This window comes from Nelumbo nucifera, chromosome 1, assembly GCF_055504915.1.
Source record: "Nelumbo nucifera cultivar China Antique chromosome 1, China Antique-T2T, whole genome shotgun sequence".
NCBI lineage: Eukaryota > Viridiplantae > Streptophyta > Magnoliopsida > Proteales > Nelumbonaceae > Nelumbo > Nelumbo nucifera.
In genome coordinates, this window is record NC_142649.1 from 216,811,671 (window position 1) to 216,835,644 (window position 23,974).

The window sequence follows — 23,974 nt, forward strand, 5'->3', positions numbered from 1 at the left end:
GGTGAAAACCTCAAGCAAGGAGAGAGGCCAGTCTCATTATATTTTTCTACCCTAAAATCCCTTTGGCATGAAATTGATCACTTAGAAACCATTGAAGGGAAAGCCAGAAGGATGCAGAAACATATAGAAAACTGCTTGAAACAAACAGAGCTTTCGAGTTCTTAGCCGGCCTAAACTCAGATTTTGATATTACAAGACAACAACTTCTCACTAGGGAGAGTGTGACCCTATCTCAGGCCTACTCATTTGTCCATAGTGAAGAGAGTAGGAGGAAGGTAATGCTATCCTTCCAGCCCACAGAAGCAGCCTTGGCAGCAACAAAATTCAAAGCTGGAAGAGAAAAGGAAAAAGAAGTTAAGAAGAAAGACAAAAAAGATATTTTTTGTGATCATTGCAAGAAGCCCAAACACACTAGGGAGACCTATTGGAAGTTGCATTTGCACCTAATGCCAGGTAGACTTAGAAACAAGAAGGAAAGTGCTAATACAACAACTAATACTGATAGTACATCCTCTTTCAGCACAAGGACCACATCCTTGGATGCCTTGGCAGCTGTCTGAGTGGCACTGACACAGTTAGAAAAGGAAGTTGATATTTCTAGATCTACAACTACTACACCAGCTCAGCCTACTTCAACCCTTTCTCATACAGGTACTAGAGCTACTGCATGTCATGCCTCTGTCCCAGGTAATACTAGACCTTTTTGGGTAATAGATTCAGGTGCTTCAAACCATATGACCAGCATATCTACTTTATTCAGCACCTATTGTTTATCCTCTGGGAGAGACAAAGTTTTCATTGTTGATGGCTCTCTCATACCAATTTCTGGCGAGGGAGACATCAGATTGTCAGATACCATCACCTTATCCTCAATTTTGCATGTTCCTAAGCTTAGTGCTAACTTACTTTCAGTTAGTAGTATTACTAAAAATCAAAACTGTTCGGTAACCTTTTTCCCTGATCGGTGTATTTCAGGATCTGGAAACGAAGAAGGTGATTGGGATTGGCCGTGAGATGAATGGAGTCTACTTGCTTGATCATTCATAGGGGGAACAGAGTGAAGTAGGAAAATTGTTTGTTTCACAATCTTGTAGTAAGATTATACTTTGGCACAACCGCTTAGGTCATTTATCTTTTGGGTCTTTGAAGAGTCTTTTTCCAAACTTGTTTGAGTCAGTAGAAGTGTCTGGGTTAAAATGTGAAAGTTGTGAGCTTGCAAAACATAGTAGATCATCTTATCCTTTTAAGTAATAAAAGAAGAAACCCTCCTTTTGAGAGTGTGCATACAGTAGAAATCTACTGAATTAAAAAATATAAAAGAAAAATAGTTTCTTGAAGAGAGAAGGAAGAGAGAAGGAGAATAAGAGAAGTTGAAAAGAAAAGAGAGCAATAAATTGGCCACCCCCTTCACTTATTATTTATACTAAAAATAATAGAACAGTATGTAGAGAAACTGATGTGGGCCCCACAGCTGTGGGGCCACTCTATCCGTAGGGTAGAATGTACCTAGTCTATTTGTTATGTTTTTCTATTATTCTAGTTTTGTTATTCGAGTTGTTATTTACTTTTCAGTTTTATATTGTTAAGTGTTATGATGTAAACACCAAGGGCAGATGTGTCCTTTCCTGTAACTAGCATAACATATAAATATTAAGTTGAAGTGGCGGCAGATGATTCAGAATCTGTCCTTCCTTTCAAACCTGTGTTCTACTGCTCTCTCACTAATCTTTCTCCTCTTTCTTCTTCACTTTCTCTTCTGTTCGAACCTGAAATTCCAAGACTGATAGCAGTCTTGATCATCTTCATGGTATCAGAGCCAAGTTAGGGTTTCTTATGTGAGTCTAATACCAGCCGACCACATGAGAATCTCCTAGGACTAGAAGCTGAAAAGGTGGAGTTCGCAGACTGATTCTTGGAGATTGCCAGAAGTGCTAGCAGCTGTTGGAAGTTTTGTTATGGTTGCAGAGTATTGGTGGTCAGGAAGGATCAGAGAAGACTAAGGTTCGGGTAACCCTAGAAGGCAGCGAACAATTCTTTTCTTGTAAGTCATTTACTTTTCTAAGAAAAGATAGGTTGGACCTATCTGGAGAGGAAGGCTGAACCATTCTAGGTTTTCATCTCTTTGATTCACTAGGGTTTTACAGCAAACCCTACTGTTCTGCTGTAATTAAAACCCTACTGTTTTACACTTCGATTCACTAGGGTTTTACAGCAAACCCTACTGTTCTGCTGTGATTAAAACCCTACTGGTTTACACCGAACTGTCTCAGACTTGTTTCTTTCTGCACTAGAGTTTGAAAGTGATCTTGCGGCAAGCCCTAGTGCTGGACTGAACCTTGTGATCTACCTAGAGCTGTCCTCAAGTTTATTGTTGGCATTGATCAGATTCTAGGGTTTCATATTAACCCTACTGCAAGTCTATCTATACAGTACTGATTAGATTGTGCAACTGAATTGATCACTTTAAGGATTAATTAAAACCTTAATTCTGCAAAGGCAAATCAGACCTTCTTCTAAGCTGTTTTTCAAAGTATTTTGGGGTTTTCGAACTCTCTTAAAGGGGTTAGAGCTCTACGGACAGCCACTGTTGTGTTTGTTAGTTGATTTCAGATCAGAGTTATCCCAGCTGTGCACATACACTATGAATACAGATCAGGCCTATACTGTTTTTGGTTGTGATTGGTAGTCCAAGTGCTGTTTTAAGACTTGACCGAGATAGAGTTTAAAAATCAGGCAGAAGGCAGCTTTGGGAGCATCAGTTATGGTAGTGTTTCTGAGATGGGTGGTTAGATTACAACCGTAAATTCAGGTACTCTAGCTTCAGCCTACCATGCCTCAGCTCCAGGTACTACTGAACCTTGTTGGGTAATAAATTCATGTGCATCCGACCACATGACTAGCTTGCCTTCACTGTTTACCTCTTACCATTTGTCATTTGGTAGGGATAGAGTATCTATTGCTGATGGCTCCCTGGTTCCTATTTCTGGGAAGGGGGACATTAAGTTATCAGATACGATCTCCTTGTCTTCTGTCTTACATGTTCCTAAGCTTGATACTAAACTCCTTTCAGTCAGTAGTATTACCAAACACATGAACTGCTCAGTAACTTTCTTCCCTGACCAGTGTGTTTTTCAGGACCTGGAGACGAAGAAGGTGATTGGGACTGGCCGTGAGACAAATGGGATCTATCTACTCGGGGAGAGTTCTCATCGGGAAGAGTCAGTGGGTAAGAGGTCACTTGTCTCCCAGAGTGTGAGTTCGATTATGCTTTGGCATAACCGATTGGGTCATTTGTCTTTTCGGTAAGAGTCTGTTTCCTACTTTGTTTGAGTCTGTTGAGTTGTCCTAGTTGCAATGTGAAAGCTGTGAGTTTGCTAAACATTGTAGAAACTCTTATTCATTGAGTAATAAAAAGAGTAATCGTCCTTTTGATCTTGTGCATACAGATGTTTGGGGGCCATATCACATTCCTTCTATGGGTGGGTACAGATATTTTTTGTTATTTGTTGATGACCATACCCGGTTTTCTTGGGTTTATCTTATGCGTTCACGAGATGAGGTTCCCGCCCTGACCCAAAACTTTCACCAAATGATCCTAACCCAATTTGATGCCAAGATTAAAGTTCTTAGATCTGATAATGCAAAGGAGTACTTTGCTAAGTCATTGGCATCTTACCTTCTTACTCATGGGGTTATCCATCAGAGCTCTAGCCCTCATACACCTCAGCAGAATGAGGTTGTAGAAAGGAAGAATAGGCACATCTTGGAGGTGGCTAGAAGTCTTATGTTTACCTCCAATGTCCCTACTCGCTTCTGGGGTGATGCTATCCTCACGGTGGTATATCTTATTAATCGGATTCCTTCCCGGGTTCTTGATTTGCGATCTCCTTTTTCCCTTCTATACCCACATGAGGAGTTGTTTTCTATTCCCCTTAAGACATTCGGTTGTACCTGCTTTGTTCAGCTTCTCGGATCCCATCACTCCAAGTTTGAACCCAAGGCCTCCAAATGCATTTTCCTTGGTTATGCACGAACTCAAAAGGGGTATTGCTGCTATGATCCTGTCTCAGGGAGGAAGTTCGTCTCCATGGATATCACTTTCTTTGAGGAGACACCCTATTATCCTCGGGTTTCTCCTCAGGGGAAGAGCAGTGAGAGTAGGGGTTTAGGTCCATGTCTTCAGGGGGAGAGCAGGGAGAGTGGGGTAGTTCCTTTACCTATTCCATTGGGTGATGGGAGCTGCAATGGTGAGGATGGCCAGAGGGATCAGGAGTTGAGGGGGAGCTGCAATGGTGAGGGTGGTCAGAGGGATCAGGAGTTGAGGGTCTATCATAGGCGGTGCAGGCAGGTTGATCCCGATCATCAGCAGTCCAGGCCAGCTCCAATCTCATCTGCGGCTCTAGGTCCAGGCATTACAGTCCCAGGACCCACAGAGACTTCTTCTATTATTGCCATTTCACCTCCTACAGATGACCTTGATCTTCTGATTGCAGTCCGTAAAGGGAAACGACATTGTACCACATCTACAGCCCACTGTATTTCCCATTTTTTATCCTATGATCGTCTATCTCCTACCTACAGGTCCTACCTTAGTTCCATTTCCAATGTTCCTATTCCAAGAACAGTGCAAGAGGCCCTATCAGTCCCGGAGTGGAGAGGTGCAATGCAAGTTGAAATGGATGCCCTGTTGAAAAATAATACCTGGGAGCTAGTTGACTTGCCCAAAGGAAAGAAACCAGTTGGATGTAGATGGGTATTTATTGTAAAGCACAATGCGGACGGTTCCATTGAGAGGTACAAAGCTCGGCTAGTTGCAAAAGGGTTCACTCAGACTTATGGCATAGATTACTTGGAGACGTTTGCCCCGGTAGCCAAGATGACCACCATTTGGGTTCTATTATCTCTTGCAGCAAGCCACACTTGGCCTTTGTACCAAATGGATGTTAAAAATGCCTTCTTGAATGGGGACTTGTAGGAAGAGGTTTACATGCAGTTGCCTCCTGGATACTATGATACAGAGACAGGTAAGAAGGTCTATCGGCTCAATAAGGCATTGTATGGTTTGAAGCAGTCACCTAGAGCTTGGTTCGACAGATTCAGACTAGCTCTTGGGAAGTTCAGTTATGTACAGGCCCAGTCAGATCATACACTGTTTATCAAGAGGGTGGAGTCTTCACTGACACTACTTGCAGTATATGTTGATGATATTGTGGTAACAGGAAATGACAGCCATGAGATTGAGTCCCTCAAACAACTCCTTCATCAAGAGTTTGAAGTGAAAGATCTGGGTCCACTACGATATTTTTTGGGTATTGAGGTTGCTAGATCTAAACAGGGGATCTTTGTCTCACAGAGGAAATATGTTTTAGATCTGTTGGCTAAAACTGGAAAGCTGGGTGTCAAACCTGCAGATACACCCATTGAACAGAACCACAGGATTAGTGCAGAGAGTGGAGAGCTGCTTGAAGACAAAGTTATGTTCCAGCGGTTAGTGGGAAAGCTCCTATATCTGTGCCTCACTCGGCCAGATATCAGTTATGCAATTAGTGTTGTCAGTCAGTACATGCATTCTCCTAGAACCACGCACCTTCTAACAGCAGAAAGAATACTAGCATACTTGAAGAGATGCCCGGGTAGAGGTATACTGTTCAAGAACAATAACCACATGAAGGTGGAGGTCTATACGGATGCCGATTGGGCTGGGAGTGTTGATGACAGACGGTTTACCTCAGGATATTGTGCCCTTGTGGGAGGAAACCTTGTCTCCTGGAGAAGTAAGAAACAGAGTGTTGTCTCCCGGTCTAGTGCTGAAGCAGAACACAGGTCCATGGCCAACGGAGTGGCTGAAATCCTATGGCTAAGATCTCTACTTGATGAGTTGGGTATTGAGTATGAGAAGCCTCTGATGCTGTATTGTGATAATCAAGCAGCCATTAATATAGCACATAATCCAGTGCAGCATGACAGAACCAAACACATTGAAGTTTACTGGCATTTTGTACGAGAGAGGGTCTCATCTCAAGAAATATGCCTCCCTTACATCACTTCCAGTATGCAACTAGCAGATATCCTCACTAAAGCCGTATCAAGAAAGAAGCTAGAAGCGGATCTATCCAAGTTGGGAATGAATGATGTAAACACCAAGGGCAGATGTGTCCTTTCCTATAACTAGCATAACATATAAATATTAAGTTGAAGTGGCGGCGGCAGATGATTCAGAATCTGTCCTTCCTTTCAAACCTGTGTTCTACTGCTCTCTCACTAATCTTTCTCCTCTTTCTTCTTCACTTTCTCTTCTGTTCGAACTTGAAATTCCAAGACTGATAGCAGTCTTGATCATCTTCACAGTACAAAGACAACTATGCACTTATAGGGTGGCAAAACATAAAACAGCATATATAACACCCAAAAACAAAATAAAATTTGGACTCACATAACTACTGTGGTCCCCACCTCCTATTTAACAACTAACAAAAAACATCTACTCAGAAAAACATCATAAAACTAATTAATCTTCAACACTCCCCCTCAAGTTGGGAGTAAATGTCACACATTCCCAACTTGCGTAGATCACGTTCAAGCTTGTTCTTTGCCACCCCTTTAGAGAGAATATCAGCCAGCTGCAACTCTGAAGAGACATAAGGCAAACAAACTTCTCTGGTTGTTACCCTTTCTCTTATAAAGTGTCTATCAACTTCAATGTGTTTTCTCCTATCATGTTGAATTGGATTGTGGGCAATATTGATTACAGTCTGATTGTCATAGTATAACATCATAGGTTCCTCTGCTTTCACCCCAATCTCATTCGAAAGAGATCTAACCCAAAAACGTTCTAAGACACCATGAGCCATGGATCTATACTCAACCTCTACACTTAACCTTGCCACAACCGCCTACTTCTTACTCTTCCAGGAGATCAATGTTCCACCTATAAAGGTACACACTCCTGATGTAGTCCTCCTATCATCTAAGCATCTTGCCCAGTCTGCATCTGTATAGGATTCTAGCTTCAGATTCTCATGATTTGAGAAAAGAATACCTCTACCAGGGTGTTTTTTCAGATATGTGATAGAATTCAAGTCTGCCTTAGAGTTCGGCCTGACTGAGTTCAGTTATGTAGAAGAAGAAAAGGTGATAGAGAGAGAGAGAGAGAAAGAGAGAAGAGAGAATTCTGGTTCGAACTGAAAGAGTCAACTTGACTTCTCCCAGTCGGCCAGTAAGTATTTATATCATTATTAAAACATAACTAAAAAGACCTATGTGCCCTTACTTAAGTTAAGAGCACTTGTTCCAACACAACATTACAGATCAGCAACATTAATCAAGGTATAAAGACAGAAATACCCCTACGCTAACACTCCCCCTCAAGCTGGTGAGTATATGATGTTACATATGTAGTCCACTCTTCCCCGACTCAAGCCTTTTGTAAATAAGTCAGCCCACTGATTTCCTGTATTAACATGTGTAGTGTCTAGCTCTCCATTCAGCACCTTCTCCCTCACAAAGTGACAGTCAACTTCAATGTGCTTGGTTCTTTCATGAAACACTGGATTAGAGGAGATATGAACTGCAGCCTGATTATCACAATAGAGCTTCATTGGAGTGTTAATGTTGTACCCTACTTCCTGTAGAAGGTTCCTTAGCCACAGTAATTCACAAGTGGTGTGCACCATAGCCCTATATTCTGCTTCTGCACTGCTTATTGCCACAACCGTCTGGTTCTTACTTTTCCATGTCACCAGGTTACCTCCCAGAAACGTGCAATAGCCTGTAGTAGACCGCCTATCAGACATAGAACCAGCCCAATCAGCATCAGAGTACCCTTCTATTTCAAGTTTTCCCCCACTCTTGTATATCAGACTGCGACCCAGAGCCCCTTTTAGATACTTCACAATTCTCAGAACTGCATTCCAATGAGGAATCAAAGGTTTTTGCATGAACTGGCTTACCACACTAACTGCAAATAAATGTCTGGTCTAGTAATGGTTAGGTAATTCAGTTTGCCCACAAGTCATCGGTATCTGCCAGGGTCTTCAAACACTTCACCCAGATCACTGCTTAGCTTGGTATTTGAGTCCATGGGTGTTTCAGCTGGTTTGGCACCCAACAGGCCTGTTTCTTCCAGCAAATCAAGCACATACTTCCTCTGACACAGGTTAATCTCATACTTGGATCTCGCTACCTCTATCCCCAAGAAGTATTTCAGTTTACCCAGATCCTTTGTCTGAAAGTGATCCTACAGATAAGTCTTCAACCTGTCAATACCAATGTTATCATTCCCAGTAATAACAATATCTACATACACCACCAACAGTATTTTTCCTCCTGAAGAGTCATGACTAAATACAGAATGGTCAACTTTCCACTGTTTCATACCGAACTTCTTTACCACCTCACTGAACCTACCAAACCATGCTCGAGGAGACTGTTTAAGCTCATATATAGCCTTCCTTAGTCCGCACACCTTACCATCCTCCCCCTGAGCAACAAACCCTGGAGGTTGCTCCATGTAGACCTCCTCGAGTAAGTCACCATGCAAAAAGGCATTCTTGATATCAAGCTGATATAGTGGCCAATCATACATGGCTGCAAGAGAGATCACAACACGAACTGACCCTATCTTAGCAACCGGTGAGAATGTCTCTGCGTAGTCAATACCATAGGTTTGGGAGTACCCTTTTGCAACTAATCGCGCTTTCAGGCGTTCAACACTACCATCAGGCAGATACTTAACCGTATAAACCCATTTACAACCAACAGCTTGCTTCCCAGGAGGAAGAGCAGTGAGGTCCCAAGTATGATTATGATGAAGGGCTGAGAGTTCTTCTTCCATGGCACAGCACCACCCTGGAGAGGCAAGGGCTTCCTGGACATCTTTAGGAACAATAACTGATGATAACAAGGTAACAAACTGGCGATGGGAAGCGGAAAGGTGAGTAAGAAAAACATAATTAGAAATGGGATGAAGGGTGCAAGTACGTTTACCTTTCTGCAAAGCAATGGGTAGATCAATCTCAGAGGCTAAGTGCGGGTCTGGTGCTGGATCCGTCGACGGAGATGTAGCCGGAGGAGTACTAGCTGGTGCACGTGGGCGATGTATATACACATGACAGATAGGTGGGCGTTCAACAGGCGGTGGCACCGAAGGCAAGGATTTGGTCACGACTGGAACAAAGGAAGGAGGATCGACAACGGGAAGTGGAAGAAGAGGAGGTGAGGAGGAAGAAGCATCACCAGACCCCAAAAAGAACGGAGTAGACTCAAAGAAACTGACATCAGCACACACAAAGGACCGTCGAGAACCAGGATGGTAACACCTATACCCTTTCTGGGTCCGAGAATAGCCAAGGAAAATGCACTTGAGAGAACGGACATTGAACTTGTCGTTCCCAGGACCCAGATTATGAATGAAGCAGACACACCCAAAAACTCTCAGTGTAAGGGGGAACGGAGACAAGGTGGGAAACAAGACCTAAAACGGAGAATGACCATCCAGGATGAATGTGGGCATCTGATTAATCAGAAAACAAGAGGTAAGCGCTGCATCACTCCAAAAAGGTTTGGGAACATGCATGTGATGCATTAGAGATCTTGTTGTTTCAAGGAGATGGCGATTCTTTCTCTCAGCCACCCCGTTTTGTTGTGGGGTGTAGGTACACAAGGTCTGATGTATAATGCCATGTTGGTCCAGGTATTCCTGAAATGATGAGGATAAATATTCATGGCCATTATCAGAACGAAAAACTTTGATGTGGGTACCAAATTGGTTACGAATCTCAGCATAAAATTTTTGAAAAATGGTAAAAATTCACTTCTTTCTTTCATTAAATAGAGCCACGTCATCCTTGAAAAATCATCCACAAAAATGACAATATCTGTATCCATTATATGACATCACTTTATAAGGACCCCAAACATCTAAATGAACTAAAGAAAAAGGACTCGACACATGGTTATCAACCCTAGAACTAAAGGGAACACGGTGGTGTTTCCCAAACTGACACGACTCACAGTCCAAAACAGAAAGCTGACTCAAGGACGGAACCAAGAACTTCAAGACTTTTAGCGACGGATGACCAAATCGGCAATGCCACTGGAGAGGAGAAAGAGATGACTGGAGAGCTGTTGAAGTTCTACCACCACCACCGTCAAGATAATACAGTCCACCTGCTTCATGCCCTCCACCAATCTTCATCCCCGTCTTGAGATCCTAAAAAACACACATAGAGGGATAAAAGGTAATGGAGCAGTTAAGTGATTTGGTCAGCTTACTAACAGACATAAGGTTAAAAGGCAATTTAGGAACATACAAAACTGATGAGAGGGATACAGGATCTAGGTCAAAATTACCAACACCACAAATTGAGGTTGTGGAACCATTAGCAAGGGTGACAGATTGTGATGTTGAGCAATGAGATAAGGAGGAAAACACACCTAGAGTTCCAGTCATGTGATCGGAGGCTCCAGAGTCAATGATCTAGGGATTGGGTGTAGATGCCAGACAAGCCATACCTGAGTGAACAAAAGTCGACGTGTTCTGCTGTGATTGGATAAACCTCTCATATTCATCACGAGGAACACTCACCATCTCCTTCATGGGACCATCTGTGAATGTAGGAGGCATCTAGTCAGATGAATGATTCTCCTGTCTAAAGCTGGAACATGAGTCACCGGTCGCGGCATGATTGGCCCAAGTTGAGGGAGGACCATGTAGATCATAACAATAGTTGATGGTATCTCCATCCATACCACAATGAATGCACTTCCTCGGGCCTGAGCTACGTCCTCTACCACGGGCTCCCCCTGAATCTCTGCTCCCAGTACGACCACCACCACGATTATGAGTAGACCCACCATTGCCACTTCGGCCATATGCAGAACCACTACCACCACCACGGCCAGACTGAGCTCCCCGAGCTCCACCTCTAACACCACGGCCTCTCGATGCAGCAAAGGCAGATCTATCTGAGATATTAGAGTTCTCAGTAGATCCGATAGAAATCCTCCGGAGTCGAGCAAATACCTCTTCTAGGGACGGAAGAGTTGATCCCCCTAATATTTGAGCCCGTACTGGTTCATATTCAGACTTTAGTCCCACCAAAAATCTAGTCACATCAAGCTGCTCTCTCTGTTGTTGCTGAATCTTGACATCAGAAGTGAGAGGATGATAGACATTCAACTCATTACGTATGTTCCTCATGTTGGCATAGTACTCCTCAAGACTCTGATTGCCCTGTTGCAGGTTAAAGTACTCTTGATAAAGCTGATAAACTCTGGTTGTATTGTCTTGCCCCGAATACAATTTCTTCGCATGGTCCCACACATCTTTGGCAATATCAAGGAACATGAAGTTCACACTAATCCTGGATTCCATACTGTTCCACAACCATGTGATGATCTGAGCATCCTCTTGCTCCTAGTCTTCATACTCGTGAGAGTCAGAGGAGGGTTTCTCCTCTCTAATGTGTTTTACCTTCTTCTTTGCCTTCAGAAAGACTTCAACGAATTTAGCCCAAGGCACATAATTCTCTCCATTTAATTTAATGGAGGTCATCTGAACATTCAGGTAGTCCGTAGGCACCATCACACTAGGTTTATAATCATTATTGTCTCCCATTATGTTATCACCAATTCTGCACACTTGCTGAATTCTATTATCACTGAGATCTGCACACTACACACCACTAGGTCACACCTGTCACACTGATTGTAACACTTATTGTTGCTGGAATGTGTGCTTTTTACACCACAAACCCTAGATCACACCTATCACACTGATTTCAGCACTTGTTGCTGAAAAGTGTGCTCACACCACAAACCCTACTCCTACAACAAACTGAAATCTCACCACTATATGATCATATCTCTTCCTTCAAAATGCACAGAGAAACCAGCATAAACCCTAGTACTTATTGGCTGAAACCCTAGCATATGGTCTGAAACACACCTCCTATTTAATCCATAACAGATATCATGCACTGAAATCTCTTACCTTATCGCTGAAGTAACACCAATACGAGCAGGAAAGCAGTCCACACACAACAGCCACTGCACACACAACAGCCACTGCCCACACAGTCCGGCCCTCTATTCTTCCTCTACTAGGAGAGGGCGATCTTAGAAATCACAGCAACCAACCACATACGACCTGACTGGAGGCATAGAGACCTCCAAGGGAAGAGGGCGATCACTCCTTTTCAGCCCTTTCCCTTATCTCCAATCGAACACAGAAAAAAAAAGGAAAAACCCTAGATAGGGTGTGCAGAGAATGAACCCTAGGCAAGCAGAAATCTAGGCAGATTCAAGAAGCTCTGATACCATGATAGAATTCAGGTCTACCTTAGAGTTCGGCCTGACTGAGTTCAGTTATGTAGAAGAAGAAAAGGTGATAGAGAGAGAGAGAGAGAAAGAGAGAAGAGAGAATTCTGGTTCGAACTGAAAGAGTCAACTTGACTTCTCCCAGTCGGCCAGTAAGTATTTATATCATTATTAAAACATAACTGAAAAAACCTATGTGCCCTTACATAAGTTAAGGGCACTTGTTCCAACACAACATTACAGATCAGCAACATTAATCAAGGTATAAAGACAGAAATACACCTATGCTAACAATATGCAAGTATTCTCTCAATACCTTCCCAATGCTGAAACCGAGGTGCATGCATGTACTAACTCACAACACTGACAGCATAAGAAACATCTGGTCGTGTTATATACAAATACAGCAATCGGCCCACCATTCTTTGATATCTCCCCACATCCTTTACCAACTCACCATCCACACCATTAATTCTGTGATTTGGATCAATAGCAGTGTCTGCAGGTTTGGTCCCCAGCTTCCCAGTCTCCCGCAATAGGTCAAGTACATACTTTCTCTATGAAATGAAGATCCCATGCTCGGATCTTGCAACTTCAATCCCCAAGAAGTATTTGAGCTCTCCAAGATCTTTGATCTCAAATTCTTGCTACAATGAGAATTGACACTAGAGCATCAATCTCTTCCAGATCATTTCCTGTCACCACTATATCATCCACATACACAATCAGAATTGACACCAGAGCATCTCTCATCTTCACGAAGAGGGTGTGATCAGACTGTGTCTGTGGGTATCCAAAACGGATGAGTGCCCCTCTAAACCTGTCAAACCAAGCCCTAAGTGACTATTTCAGTCCATACAGAGATTTTCTAAGTCTGCACACCTTTCCTTTACCAACATTTTCATAAAAGCCTGTTGGAATGTCCATATATACCTCCTCCTGTAAATCACCATTGAGGAAGGCATTTTTGACATCAAGCTGGAACAAGGGCCATGAATAGGTGGCTGCTAGAAATAAAAGGATACGAACTGAACTCATCTTAACTACTGGTGCAAAGGTTTCCAGATAATCAACACCATAGGTCTGAGTATACCCTTTTGCTACCAACCTTGCCTTGTACCTCTCTATCTTCCCATCAGCCTTATACTTCACTGTGAATACCCATCTACATCCAATTGTCTCCTTGTCTAGAGGGAGATCAACTATTTCCCAAGTTTCGTTTTTGACCAAAGCATCCATCTCATCTTGCATGGCAATTTTCCACTCAGGTTTAGAGAGAGCCTCAGTAACATTTCTAGGTATAGACACAGAATCCAGGGAAGAAAAACACGGTATGAGGGTGATAAGGCACTATAGAAAAGATGGTGTGAAATGCAATGGGTTGTACACTTTTTGTTCCCCTTACGAAATGCAATGGGAAGATTAAGGTCAGTGGGATCAGCTGCAACAATGGTGTTAGGGACAGGAACATTATCATCAGAAAACATAATAGGCTTAGGCTCAAGAGGAATACTTGGAACTGTATCTGCCGAATCTAGAGTTTCAGAAGGACTGACAAAGAGTGGTGTGGGTTCAGGATGTGCGGAGTCAACCATCACCTGTTGGCACTGATATTTCTGTGAGACTGCCCGTAGTGGCTCAAGTAATGAAACTAGAGGTGCAAGTGTTGGCTGAACTGATGCAAGTGCTAGCTGAATTGATGAAGGCACCAAAGAAACAAGAAGATGAACAAATTGTGAGTTCTCCTCCCCAAAACTCTCCCCCTGAGGAGAACCACTCAAGAAGAAGAAAGTAGATTCAAAGAAGGTAACATCCATAGTGACAAATCTGCTCCTCGACACTGGGTCATAACAGCAATACCCCTTTTGGTTCCGAGCATACCCAAGAAAAACACATTTCTTGGCCTTAGGATTCAATTTCTTGCAATGAGGGCCAAGAATGTGAACAAAAGGAAACATAGCCAAAAACCCTCAGAGGTATATGAAATATCTCCCCATCTGGAAAAAGAAGACTAAATGGCACCTTAAACCCCAAAGTCCGTGAAGGAACACGGTTAATCAAATGCACGGCTGTAAGAACTGCATCTCCCTAGAACTGCACAGGAACTGAAGCACACACCATAAGACTCCTTGCCACCTCCACAATGTGTCCGTTTTTCCTCTCAGCATCTCCATTCTGTTGTGGTGTATATGCACAACTGCTCTGATGAACTACACCATGTTCTAAGAGATACGTGGTCAGGTCCTCAAAGTACTCTCTGGCATTATCTGATCTAAAAGCTTTAGTTCTCACTCCAAATTGTGTGAGAACCATCTGGTAAAACTGTTGTACCAAGTTAGGAACCTCATCACGTGATTTCATCAAATATATCCAAGAATATCATGTATAATCATCCACAAATAAGAGAAAGTAATGGAATCCTCCCATGGAAGGGATATGGTATGGCCCCCATACATCAGTGTGAACAATATTAAAAGCATAAGTACTTTTATTACTTGGTTTAAAAGACTGTCTATAATGCTTTCCTAACTGACTAATCTCACACTCCAAAGTAGATAACTGAACAGACTCAAACAACTTTGGGAAAAGACATTTCAAAGAACTAAAAGAAAGATGTCCAAAGCGATTGTGCCAAAGCATAACCTGATTCACTGACTCTGACCCACTACTACTGTTGCTGCTAACATGATGGCCCTGATGTCTCAGAATCTCATCCAGAAAGTAGACTCCATTCACCTCACGACCACTCCTAATCATCTTCTTTGACTCTAGATCCTGCAAAACACACTTACCAGGAAGAAAGGTCACAGAACAATTCAAATTTTTTGTCAAATAACTAACAGACAGTAGGTTGGTATGAAGTCTAAGAACATGTAAAACAAAAGACAAAATTATATCATTGGTCACTCTAACTGTCCCCTTCCCAACAATGGGCATATGTGAACCATCTGCTGTAAAGACTCTGTCTCTACCAGAGAACAACTGATAGGAACTGAAAAGGGTAGGAGCATTAGTCATATGCTCAAATGCTCCTGAGTCTATAATCCAGGGAGGCCCCTCCTTACCTGAAGTGGATGAAAGATTTGTAGTTGCATATGAACTACCTGTATGTGCAAAGGAAGTGGTGTAGTTGGCTCCTGCATTCTGCTGTCCATCTGGAAGGCTAAAGCTAGGTGAATCTTTCTTACACATAAGCTGTCCAAACCTCTCCAATTCTGTTCTCACTGCTACTACTGCAATGGATTCCCAATCAGTTTGGGAAAGAGGGGCCGAAGAGTCTCCTATAGTGGCTACAATTGCATTTCCCTTCTTGTTTCTTATCCGAGCAAGCATAAGATTTGGATGAAGCTTCCAACAAGTGTCCCTGGTATGCTTAGGCTTCTTGCAATAATCACACACCTAGTCCTTCTTATCTTCCCTTCTAGTCTCACTACTCCCCCTGTCTCCATTCGGCACCGACTAGTCAATCCCAGGCTGTCTCAGCATTACATTCCTCCTACTCTCCTCTCCAAAGACAAAGGCATAGGCCTGAGTGAGTGTCACACCCTCCCTAGAAAGAATATGTTGCTAGCAATGTTAAATTCAGGGTTCAGCCCTGCCAAGAACTCAAAAATCCTATTCCTCTCTACCAGTCTGTGATAAGTTGCCACATCATATACACTTTCCCATACCACAGTTTCTAAGTGATCTATTTCCTGCCATAGGGTTTTCAGCATGGAGAAATACACAGCAAGAGGTTTTTCTCCCTGTTTCATACTTATTACCTGATTTCTTAACTGATAGGCTCTGGCTTCATTTTGCTTTTGAGAGTAGGTTTCAGTCACTCTATCCCAAATCTCCTTAGCAGTATTACCCCATAGGAAATTTTTTGCAATATGAGGTAACATAGAATTACACAGACAGGATATTACCATGTAATTCTCATGCACCCATCGAGAAGAGTCTGTATCAGGTTTCTTCTCTTCCCTAGTGAGATACCCTAATTTTCCACAGGCACCAATAGCCATCTTAGCTGATTGTGCCTACTCCAAATAATTTGTACCATCAAGTTTTACTGTAGTAATGATCCCAGACCAAAAAATATCACTACTACCTCCAACACCCAGTCCCACAGTACCGGTAGATTTCATCTCGGTATTCCAACTCTCCATCTTACTTCAAACAGTTCAACAATAAGAAATAATAGATTGAAGACTTTCAAAAAATAAATTAATATCACATGCACAGAAACCAACCCTTCCAGAAGAAGAAAACCCTAGCTAGAGAGAAATCTCTCTCCTACCCACGCCTCCCAACAGAGAAAAGAGTGAATCGATCACTCCGAGAGGCTCAGAAAATTCCAGAAACCAAACCACCTTCTTCAGAAAATCAAAAGAAAACTAACAATACCTGGGCGCCCAAGATCAGATCAAAAACAAAGAGTCCAACTTTTCTGTGACTCTTCCCCATACTCCAGTTCTTCCTGATTTTGATGTCAAACAGTAGATCACCTTCCTGATGACTAAATCCCACCAAAAAATCCAAGAACTGGGCAATCTATAGCAGATCGATCAGCCGTTTACTAATTCATCCAGTCGGCTGATCTAAGGCTGCATGAATGCTTCAAGAAACCCTAGTCGATGCTCTGATACCAAGTAGAAATCTGCTGAATTAAAAAATATGAAAGAAAAGTAGTTTCTTGAAGAGAGAAGGAAGAGAGAAGGAGAAGAAGAGAAGAAGAGAAGTTGAAAAGAAATGAGAGCAATAATCTGGCCGCCCCCTTCACTTATTATTTATACTAAAAATAATAGAACAGTACAAAGACAACTATGCCCTTATAGGGCGGCAAAACATAAAACAGCATATATAACACTCAAAAACATAATAAAATTTGGACTCACATAACTACAGTGGTCCCCACCTCCAATTTAACAACTAACATAAAACATACTCAGAAAAACACCATAAAACTGATTAATCTTCAACACCATAAAACTGATTAATCTTCAACACATACCGATGTTTAGGAACCATATCATACTCCCACCATGTGGGAGTATAGATATTTCTTATTATTTATTGATGATTATACCCGCTTTTCATGGGTTACCTTATGCACTCTCGAGATGAGGTCCCTTCTCTGACCCAAGCCTTCCATCAGAAAGTTCTAACCCAGTTTGAAAGCAAGATCATAACTCTTAGATCTGATAATGCCAAGGAATACTTTGCAAAACCCTTGGCATCCTATCTCCTTGATCATGGGGTCATTCATCAGAGAAATTGTCCTCACACACCTCAACAAAACGGAGTTGCTGAGAGAAAAAATAGGCATATCTTAGATGTAGCCAGAAGCATCATGCTCAATTCTAATGTTCCCATATGCTTCTGGGGGGATGCAATCTGTACAACCGCGTACCTCATTAACAGGGTTCCTTCACAGATTCTAAACATGCAAAGCTCATTCAGTCTTCTATATCCAAATAAGGACCTATTCACTATTCCCCTCGAAACTTTTGGGTGTACTTGTTTTGTTCAAATCCTTGGACCTCATCGCTCAAAGTTTGATCCCAAAGCCACTAAGTGTATTTTCCTTAGGTATGCACAAAATCAAAAGGGATATTGTTGTTATGAGCTAGTTTCAGGGAAGCACTTTGTGTCCATGGATGTCACATTCTTTGAGGATATGCCCTACTATCATAAGGCTTCTCCTCAGGGGGAGAATAGTGAGGAAGGGATTTCAGTTTCAGCCCCAAAAGTTCCTTTACCTGTCCTAGTTACTAAGGGGGGGGGGGGGGGGGGGGGGGGGGCAGTTGTGAAGAAGGTTGCCAAAAATGCAAAGAATTAAGAGTGTATCACAAAAAGTGGTGGAGGCAGGTTGACTCTCACTGTTGATCCCACTATTACAAATGCTCAGCCTCCACCGTCAAATGACCTTGATCTTTCAATTGCTATTCGTAAAGGGAAGCAACGTTGCACTTCATCCACTGCCCATTGCATCTCCAAGTTCCTTTCCTATAATTGTCTCTCAGAATCCTACAGGTCATACTTGGCATCTACTTCTAATGTTCCTACACCCAAAAAAGTGCAAGAAGCCCTTTTGATACCTGAATGGACAGAAGCAATACAAGTAGAGATGGAAGCTCTTGTCAAGAACAACACATGGGAACTAGTTAACCAACCTGAAGGGAAAAAACCCGTTGGATGCAGATGAGTGTTTACTGTGAAATATAATGTTGATGGTACTGTAGAAAGGTATAAGGCCAAATTGGTTGCAAAGAGATTCAGACAAACTTATGGCATAGACTATACAGAAACCTTTGCACCTGTTGCAAAAATGAACACTATCAGAGTTCTTCTATCCACTGCTGCAAACTACTCCTGGCCACTATTTCAGTTGGATGTTAAGAATGACTTTCTCAACGAAGACTTGCAAGAGGAAGTTTACATGGAGCTACCCCCTGGCTTTTATAGTGCAAAAGGAAAGAAAGTTTGTCTTTTGAAAAAGGCCTTATACAAGTTGAAACAATCTCCAAGAACTTGGTTTGATAGGTTTAGATTGGCTTTATACAAATTCGGATACATACAAGCTCAGTCAGATTACACTCTCTTCTTTAAGAAGACACGTCATTCCCTGACTCTACTTGTTGTCTATGTAGATGACATCGTGATAACAAGAAGTGACACTAGTGAAATTGAAGCCCTTAAACAACACTTTCACAAGGAATTTGAAGTGAAAGACCTAAGAAAGTTACACTATTTCCTAGGAATTAAGGTAGTTCGATCTAAGCATGGCATTTTCATCTCCCAAAGGAAGTATGTTCTAGACTTATTGAAAGAAACTGGCAAGTTAGGAGTGAAACCTGTTGATACTCCCATTGAACCTAACCATAAGATAAGTGCAGAAAGTGGAGAACTCCTTGAGGACAGGGCTATGTACCAAAGGCTGGATGGGAAACTTCTTTATCTCTGCCTAACTCGACTAGATATTTCTTATATTGTTAGTGTTGTCAGTCAATACATGCATTCTCCCAAGACCACCCACTTCCTTGCAGTAGAAAGGATTCTTGCCTACTTAAAGAGATGTCCAGGAAGAGGTATACTCTTCAAGAATAATGGTCATATAAAACTGGAAGTGTATACATATGCGAATTGGGCCGGATGTGTTGATGACAAGAGATCTACCTCTGGATATTGTGCGTTTGTGGGGGGAAACCTTGTTTTCTAGAGAAGCAAGAAGCAGAATGTTGTTACTAGCTTCAGTGCAGAAGTAGAATACAGATCCATGACCAATGGTGTTGCAGAAGTGTTACGGCTAAAATCCTTGCTTAATGAGTTGGAGATTGATTATGAGAAGCCTCTGATGTTATATTGTGATAACCAAGCTGCAATTAATATTGCCTATAACCCAATACAACATGACAGGACTAAGCATATCGAGGTTGACAGACATTTTATCTAAGAGTGAGTTGCATCTAAAGAAGTATGCCTTCCTTACATTGCCTCAGACATGTAGTTAGCTGATCTCTTCACCAAAGCAGACACAAAAATAAAATTGGAGACAGATTTACGCAAGTTGGGCATGATAAATATCTACTCCCAACTTGAGGGGGAGTGAAGAAATAGTACTAAGTCACGAGTGTAGGGTTCCATACCCACACTCAGGCTCTATTGTGTGTGGTTCCATACCCACACCTAGTTATTTCCTAATTGTTTTATTTTTTCTTTTAAGATTGGGCCGACTGGCCTTATTATGTTTATCCATATTATTTTTTGTCTTACTAGGATTAGGACTTTATGTATTTCTATCCTATTCTTGTAAGGAATCAAAGGCTATAAATAATAAAGAATATGGGACGGCAGATATCAACAACCGAACCCCTTCTTTCTCTTCCTCCTCTCTTCTTTCACTCTTGTTTTCTCTCTCTCTCTCTCTCTCCTTCTCTTCGAACATGTATATCTCTTCTCAGTTTACACAGCAGCAGTTCTAGTTCATCCAAGTCTATCAAAGGAAATTCTTGGGTGGGAAACTGGAAGAGATGAAACCTCCTCCATTGAAGATCCAACCCTCCTCTGCTTGTTTGCATGAAAGGTAAAGGTTCTTCTTTTCTTTTTTTCATTCCTGATTTTTGTTGCTTTTTAGTTGACAGGTGACGCAAAACAGGGGCTCCATCCTCTTTCTTTCTTTCTTTCTTTCGTTCTTCTTCTTCTCCACCCCATTTCTTTCATTCTTCTGCTTTTTTGCATGAAAGGTAAGGGGTTTTTTTCTGAATTCTGTTATTTTTTTAGTTGTAGATGAAAGGTAAGCTCCAGCCCTTCTTCTTTTGACGCAAAATAGGCGCCGCCCCATTTCTTTCATTCTGTTTTTGCATGAATTTTTTGGAATGAAAACAGGGGCTCGCACTCCATTCTTTTGTTTTTTTTTTTCTTTTTGCATGAAAGCAAAGGGCTTCACTCCCTTTTCTCCCTTCTTTGTCTGTATGAAAACAGGGGCTCCACCCTGTTCTATTTTCCTCTTTTTTGCATCTTTTTTTTCATGCAAACAAGGGCTCTGCTCTATTTTATTTTTCACTTTTATTATGCAAAAAGCAGGGAGCTTCAACCTCTTATATTTTTTCTCCTTTTCTAATGCGAAACAGGGGTTCCTCCTAGGGATGGCAACGGGGCAGGTTCGGGGAGGGTTTTGTAAATGATAGACCCTACTCGCCTCCCTAAACCTCCCAACCCGTACCCGCCCCAAAACCCGTAGCGGGTTGGATTTTGAGAATCTAAACCCTACCCACACATGAAAATGCAAAACCCTCCCGACCTTACCTTCCACACATTCAAGGGTAGGGCAGGTTGGATTTAGATCTTGTATCTAATTTCCTATTATTTCTTGTCATATATAAGTAATAAATAAGTAAAACAACACAAATAAACAATAACATTTCCAATTATTTGATTAAGACATGTAAAAAATACATGAGCTATCAATTATCTTTCACGTAAAATTCAAAATATTATTAAATTCAACACTTGGACTTGGTACATAAAGTTTATATGCTTTCCAATAATATGTAGGTCAGGAAGGGTCGGGTTTAGCCTAATACCATACCTTATCCATACCCGTACGGGTTATAGAATCCTAAAACCCATACCCACCCCAAAACCCGTCCTTCAAGCAAAAAAACCTGCCCCCTCGAGTAGGGTAGGGGCGGGTACCCACCGAGTAGGGTAGACATTGCCATCCCTAGTACTTCCCATTTTTGTTTCCCTTTTTTTTGTTTTGCCCCATGTTATGTTTTCATTATTTCATAAGACTTCTCATTTTGTCCATGTGTCCTACTTTAATTTTTAAGTTGGTTGTTCTTCTTGTTAGGTGTCTTTTTGTTTATAAATGGCTAGAGGCAATGATAGAATAGGGCATCTTTGAATCTGAACACTGAATAACTCTATATTCCTTGTTGATTAGTGAAGATTTCTTTGTTAGCTTCAGTATGTAAATCTTTATTTATGCTGGTTTAGTGGATATGGTTAGGTTTATAATTCGGCTAGATTTGTAATTTATTATAATTGTCCACATAGCATCTTTTTAGTTGTTTAGTTGTTTATGTCAATGGAATGTGCTTATGAGTTGTGTCCAATTATGCAATGGTATTATTTACCAAAAAAAAAATGATTAGATTTCACAATTTAATTTCTTTAATTGTATTGTTTCACTATTGTATTCTTGTATTGATGATTTAATGTGTGTATTTTGTTGAATTATCATGTTCTTGTATTGATGATTTGGCTTAAACTATCAACCTTGAAAGACAAAACATTAGGAATTAGAATATTAGATAACCTTTTAGTTCTTTTTTGTTGAGCCTTGGGGATGAAGAGTGAAGACATGAACATGTGATGCCATGCAAAGCTCATATTTATATAATTATATGATCATATCAAATAGCAATACAATTAAAGATATAGATTTTTATTGCTCAAAATTGAAGTTGAACTTGATCATACTCATGGCATCTATTGAATTATGACTTATGAAAGTGGTGTAATTGTAAGACTCACTACAAGTCTACTACTACCCATTCTAATAAAAAAAATGCCGATTTGCATAATTCATGCAATTCTAATCAATTCAACTGAAATCTGGTTTCCTAATTTGTCATGCCTTTATTATTTTATTTCTTTCAAGGAGTTCTTGCTTTAAAACCCTATAACAGAATAAGATTTATTTAGGTTACTTAAAATTGATAACAATAAAATAGGTTTTAAAACCTATTTAGGAACCTCATTGAGTTTATTTTTCATCGTATGAGTGTTAAAGGAGTTCTTGATTATATCATGTTGTGCTTTACCATTGCAACAGCATCTCTCCAACTCTAGCTTAATTAATTACGATGTTATTTCATTGATATAATAACAATAAATTAATAACATGCAAACGAGATTCATTCAGTACCAGGCAAGCATTGGTAAAGCAAACATCGCCTCCTTATATCGAATATGTAGAAATCATCAATACTCAACCTAGACAGCTAAGGCAGAACAAATATGTAACGTTCTCTTGCAAAGATGTCATTTCACTAAACAAGAAAATAACAGCGCACTAAGAATATTTATGATTGCCAAGCAGGAGAGACAGAGTAGATTGCAATTCGACATTCCAACCCAAGTCAACCCTAAGATCTCATCCATTTGAATGTTTTCTTCCCTTAAACGTTTTGAAGCAAATCGAACCCAACTCTAGAATTTTTTTTTAATTCAATAAACAACTTATACATTTTTATTCAACCAGCCTTAGAAATAATACCAAGCAATCAGAGAGAGCGATAAATCAATCATGAAAATCGAGCGATGAGTCAAGTATAGGGGACAGGGTGGGGAAAGAAAACAAAAGGAGAGGTAACAATGAAAGCCAACAAACAATCACGAAAGACGTTTCTAAAGAGGAAAGAAATTTATGGATTAAGAAAAAAAAAAGAAAGAAAATAAGGAATCATAGTTACCGACCAACGATGCTCGATCCCCCTGAACCAATCGTCATTGGATGACCGGACGGTCTCTCTCTCTTACTGATCCTCTCTATCTGCCAGAAGGGTGCTTGCAGTTGCAGGGTGGAGGTCGATCGCCAAGTCCTCTTGCGCTAATAAAATGGAGTACGAATCTCATCCCAACAAAAAAACGTTCACACGTTTGTTACCGTTTACGTTTATTCAGTAAATGTTTCTTGATGGTGCCGCATAGGGGCTCAGCATGTGATTTGGTTTGTATGCATGTCAGCCGTTTGTAGAAGTTATTTTTTGAAACTTTCACAAACGCCAGGTATTTATTCACTATTACGCTGAAGCCGCACCTAATGGCACCCAATTGTCGTAAACAGTTGCAATTATTGTATCTCCGTTTTATCAGCAAATAAAGTACAAACGTTTATTCAATAGACATAAACGGTACCAAACACATAATCTGTGTCCACACAATCTCACACATAGTGGGTCACGGTCTCATAGTGGGTCCCAGTCTTATGGCGTGAAGCGCGATGTGCGAAACAAATTATGTTGGAAGATTATTGAGAGTATTTGGGACAGTGCTTGGAGGGAGATCCCAAATCAAAAAAAAAAAAAAAATCTATGCTGCCCTTAATTGAAATATTCTTTTCGGGACGACAGGATTCCTATGTGCGATTGAGAATGTTTGAGAC

At 41.1% G+C, this 23,974-nt stretch overlaps 1 protein-coding gene across 3 annotated transcripts in view; it reads right to left on the reverse strand.

The window, feature by feature from the left end:
* The window catches only part of LOC104585782 (ubiquitin-conjugating enzyme E2 variant 1D-like), a 52,968-nt gene extending 29,465 nt beyond the window's left edge, over nucleotides 1-23,503 (reverse strand). The window contains exons 1-2 of one of the 3 annotated variants that reach the window (XM_088896214.1): nucleotides 23,287-23,503; nucleotides 14,962-15,093 (exon numbers count right to left, since the gene is read on the reverse strand). Coding sequence is in view for 1 of the 3 variants with exons in the window: in XM_010242769.3 (XP_010241071.1) it covers nucleotides 23,287-23,320 (34 nt within the window). In the remaining 2 variants the exon portion in view is untranslated. Of the gene's footprint in view, nucleotides 1-14,961; nucleotides 15,094-23,282 lie in introns of all 3 variants that reach the window. The other 2 variants (XM_088896213.1, XM_010242769.3) reach the window with 2 other exon arrangements.
* Nucleotides 23,504-23,974: the final 471 nt, after the last annotated feature.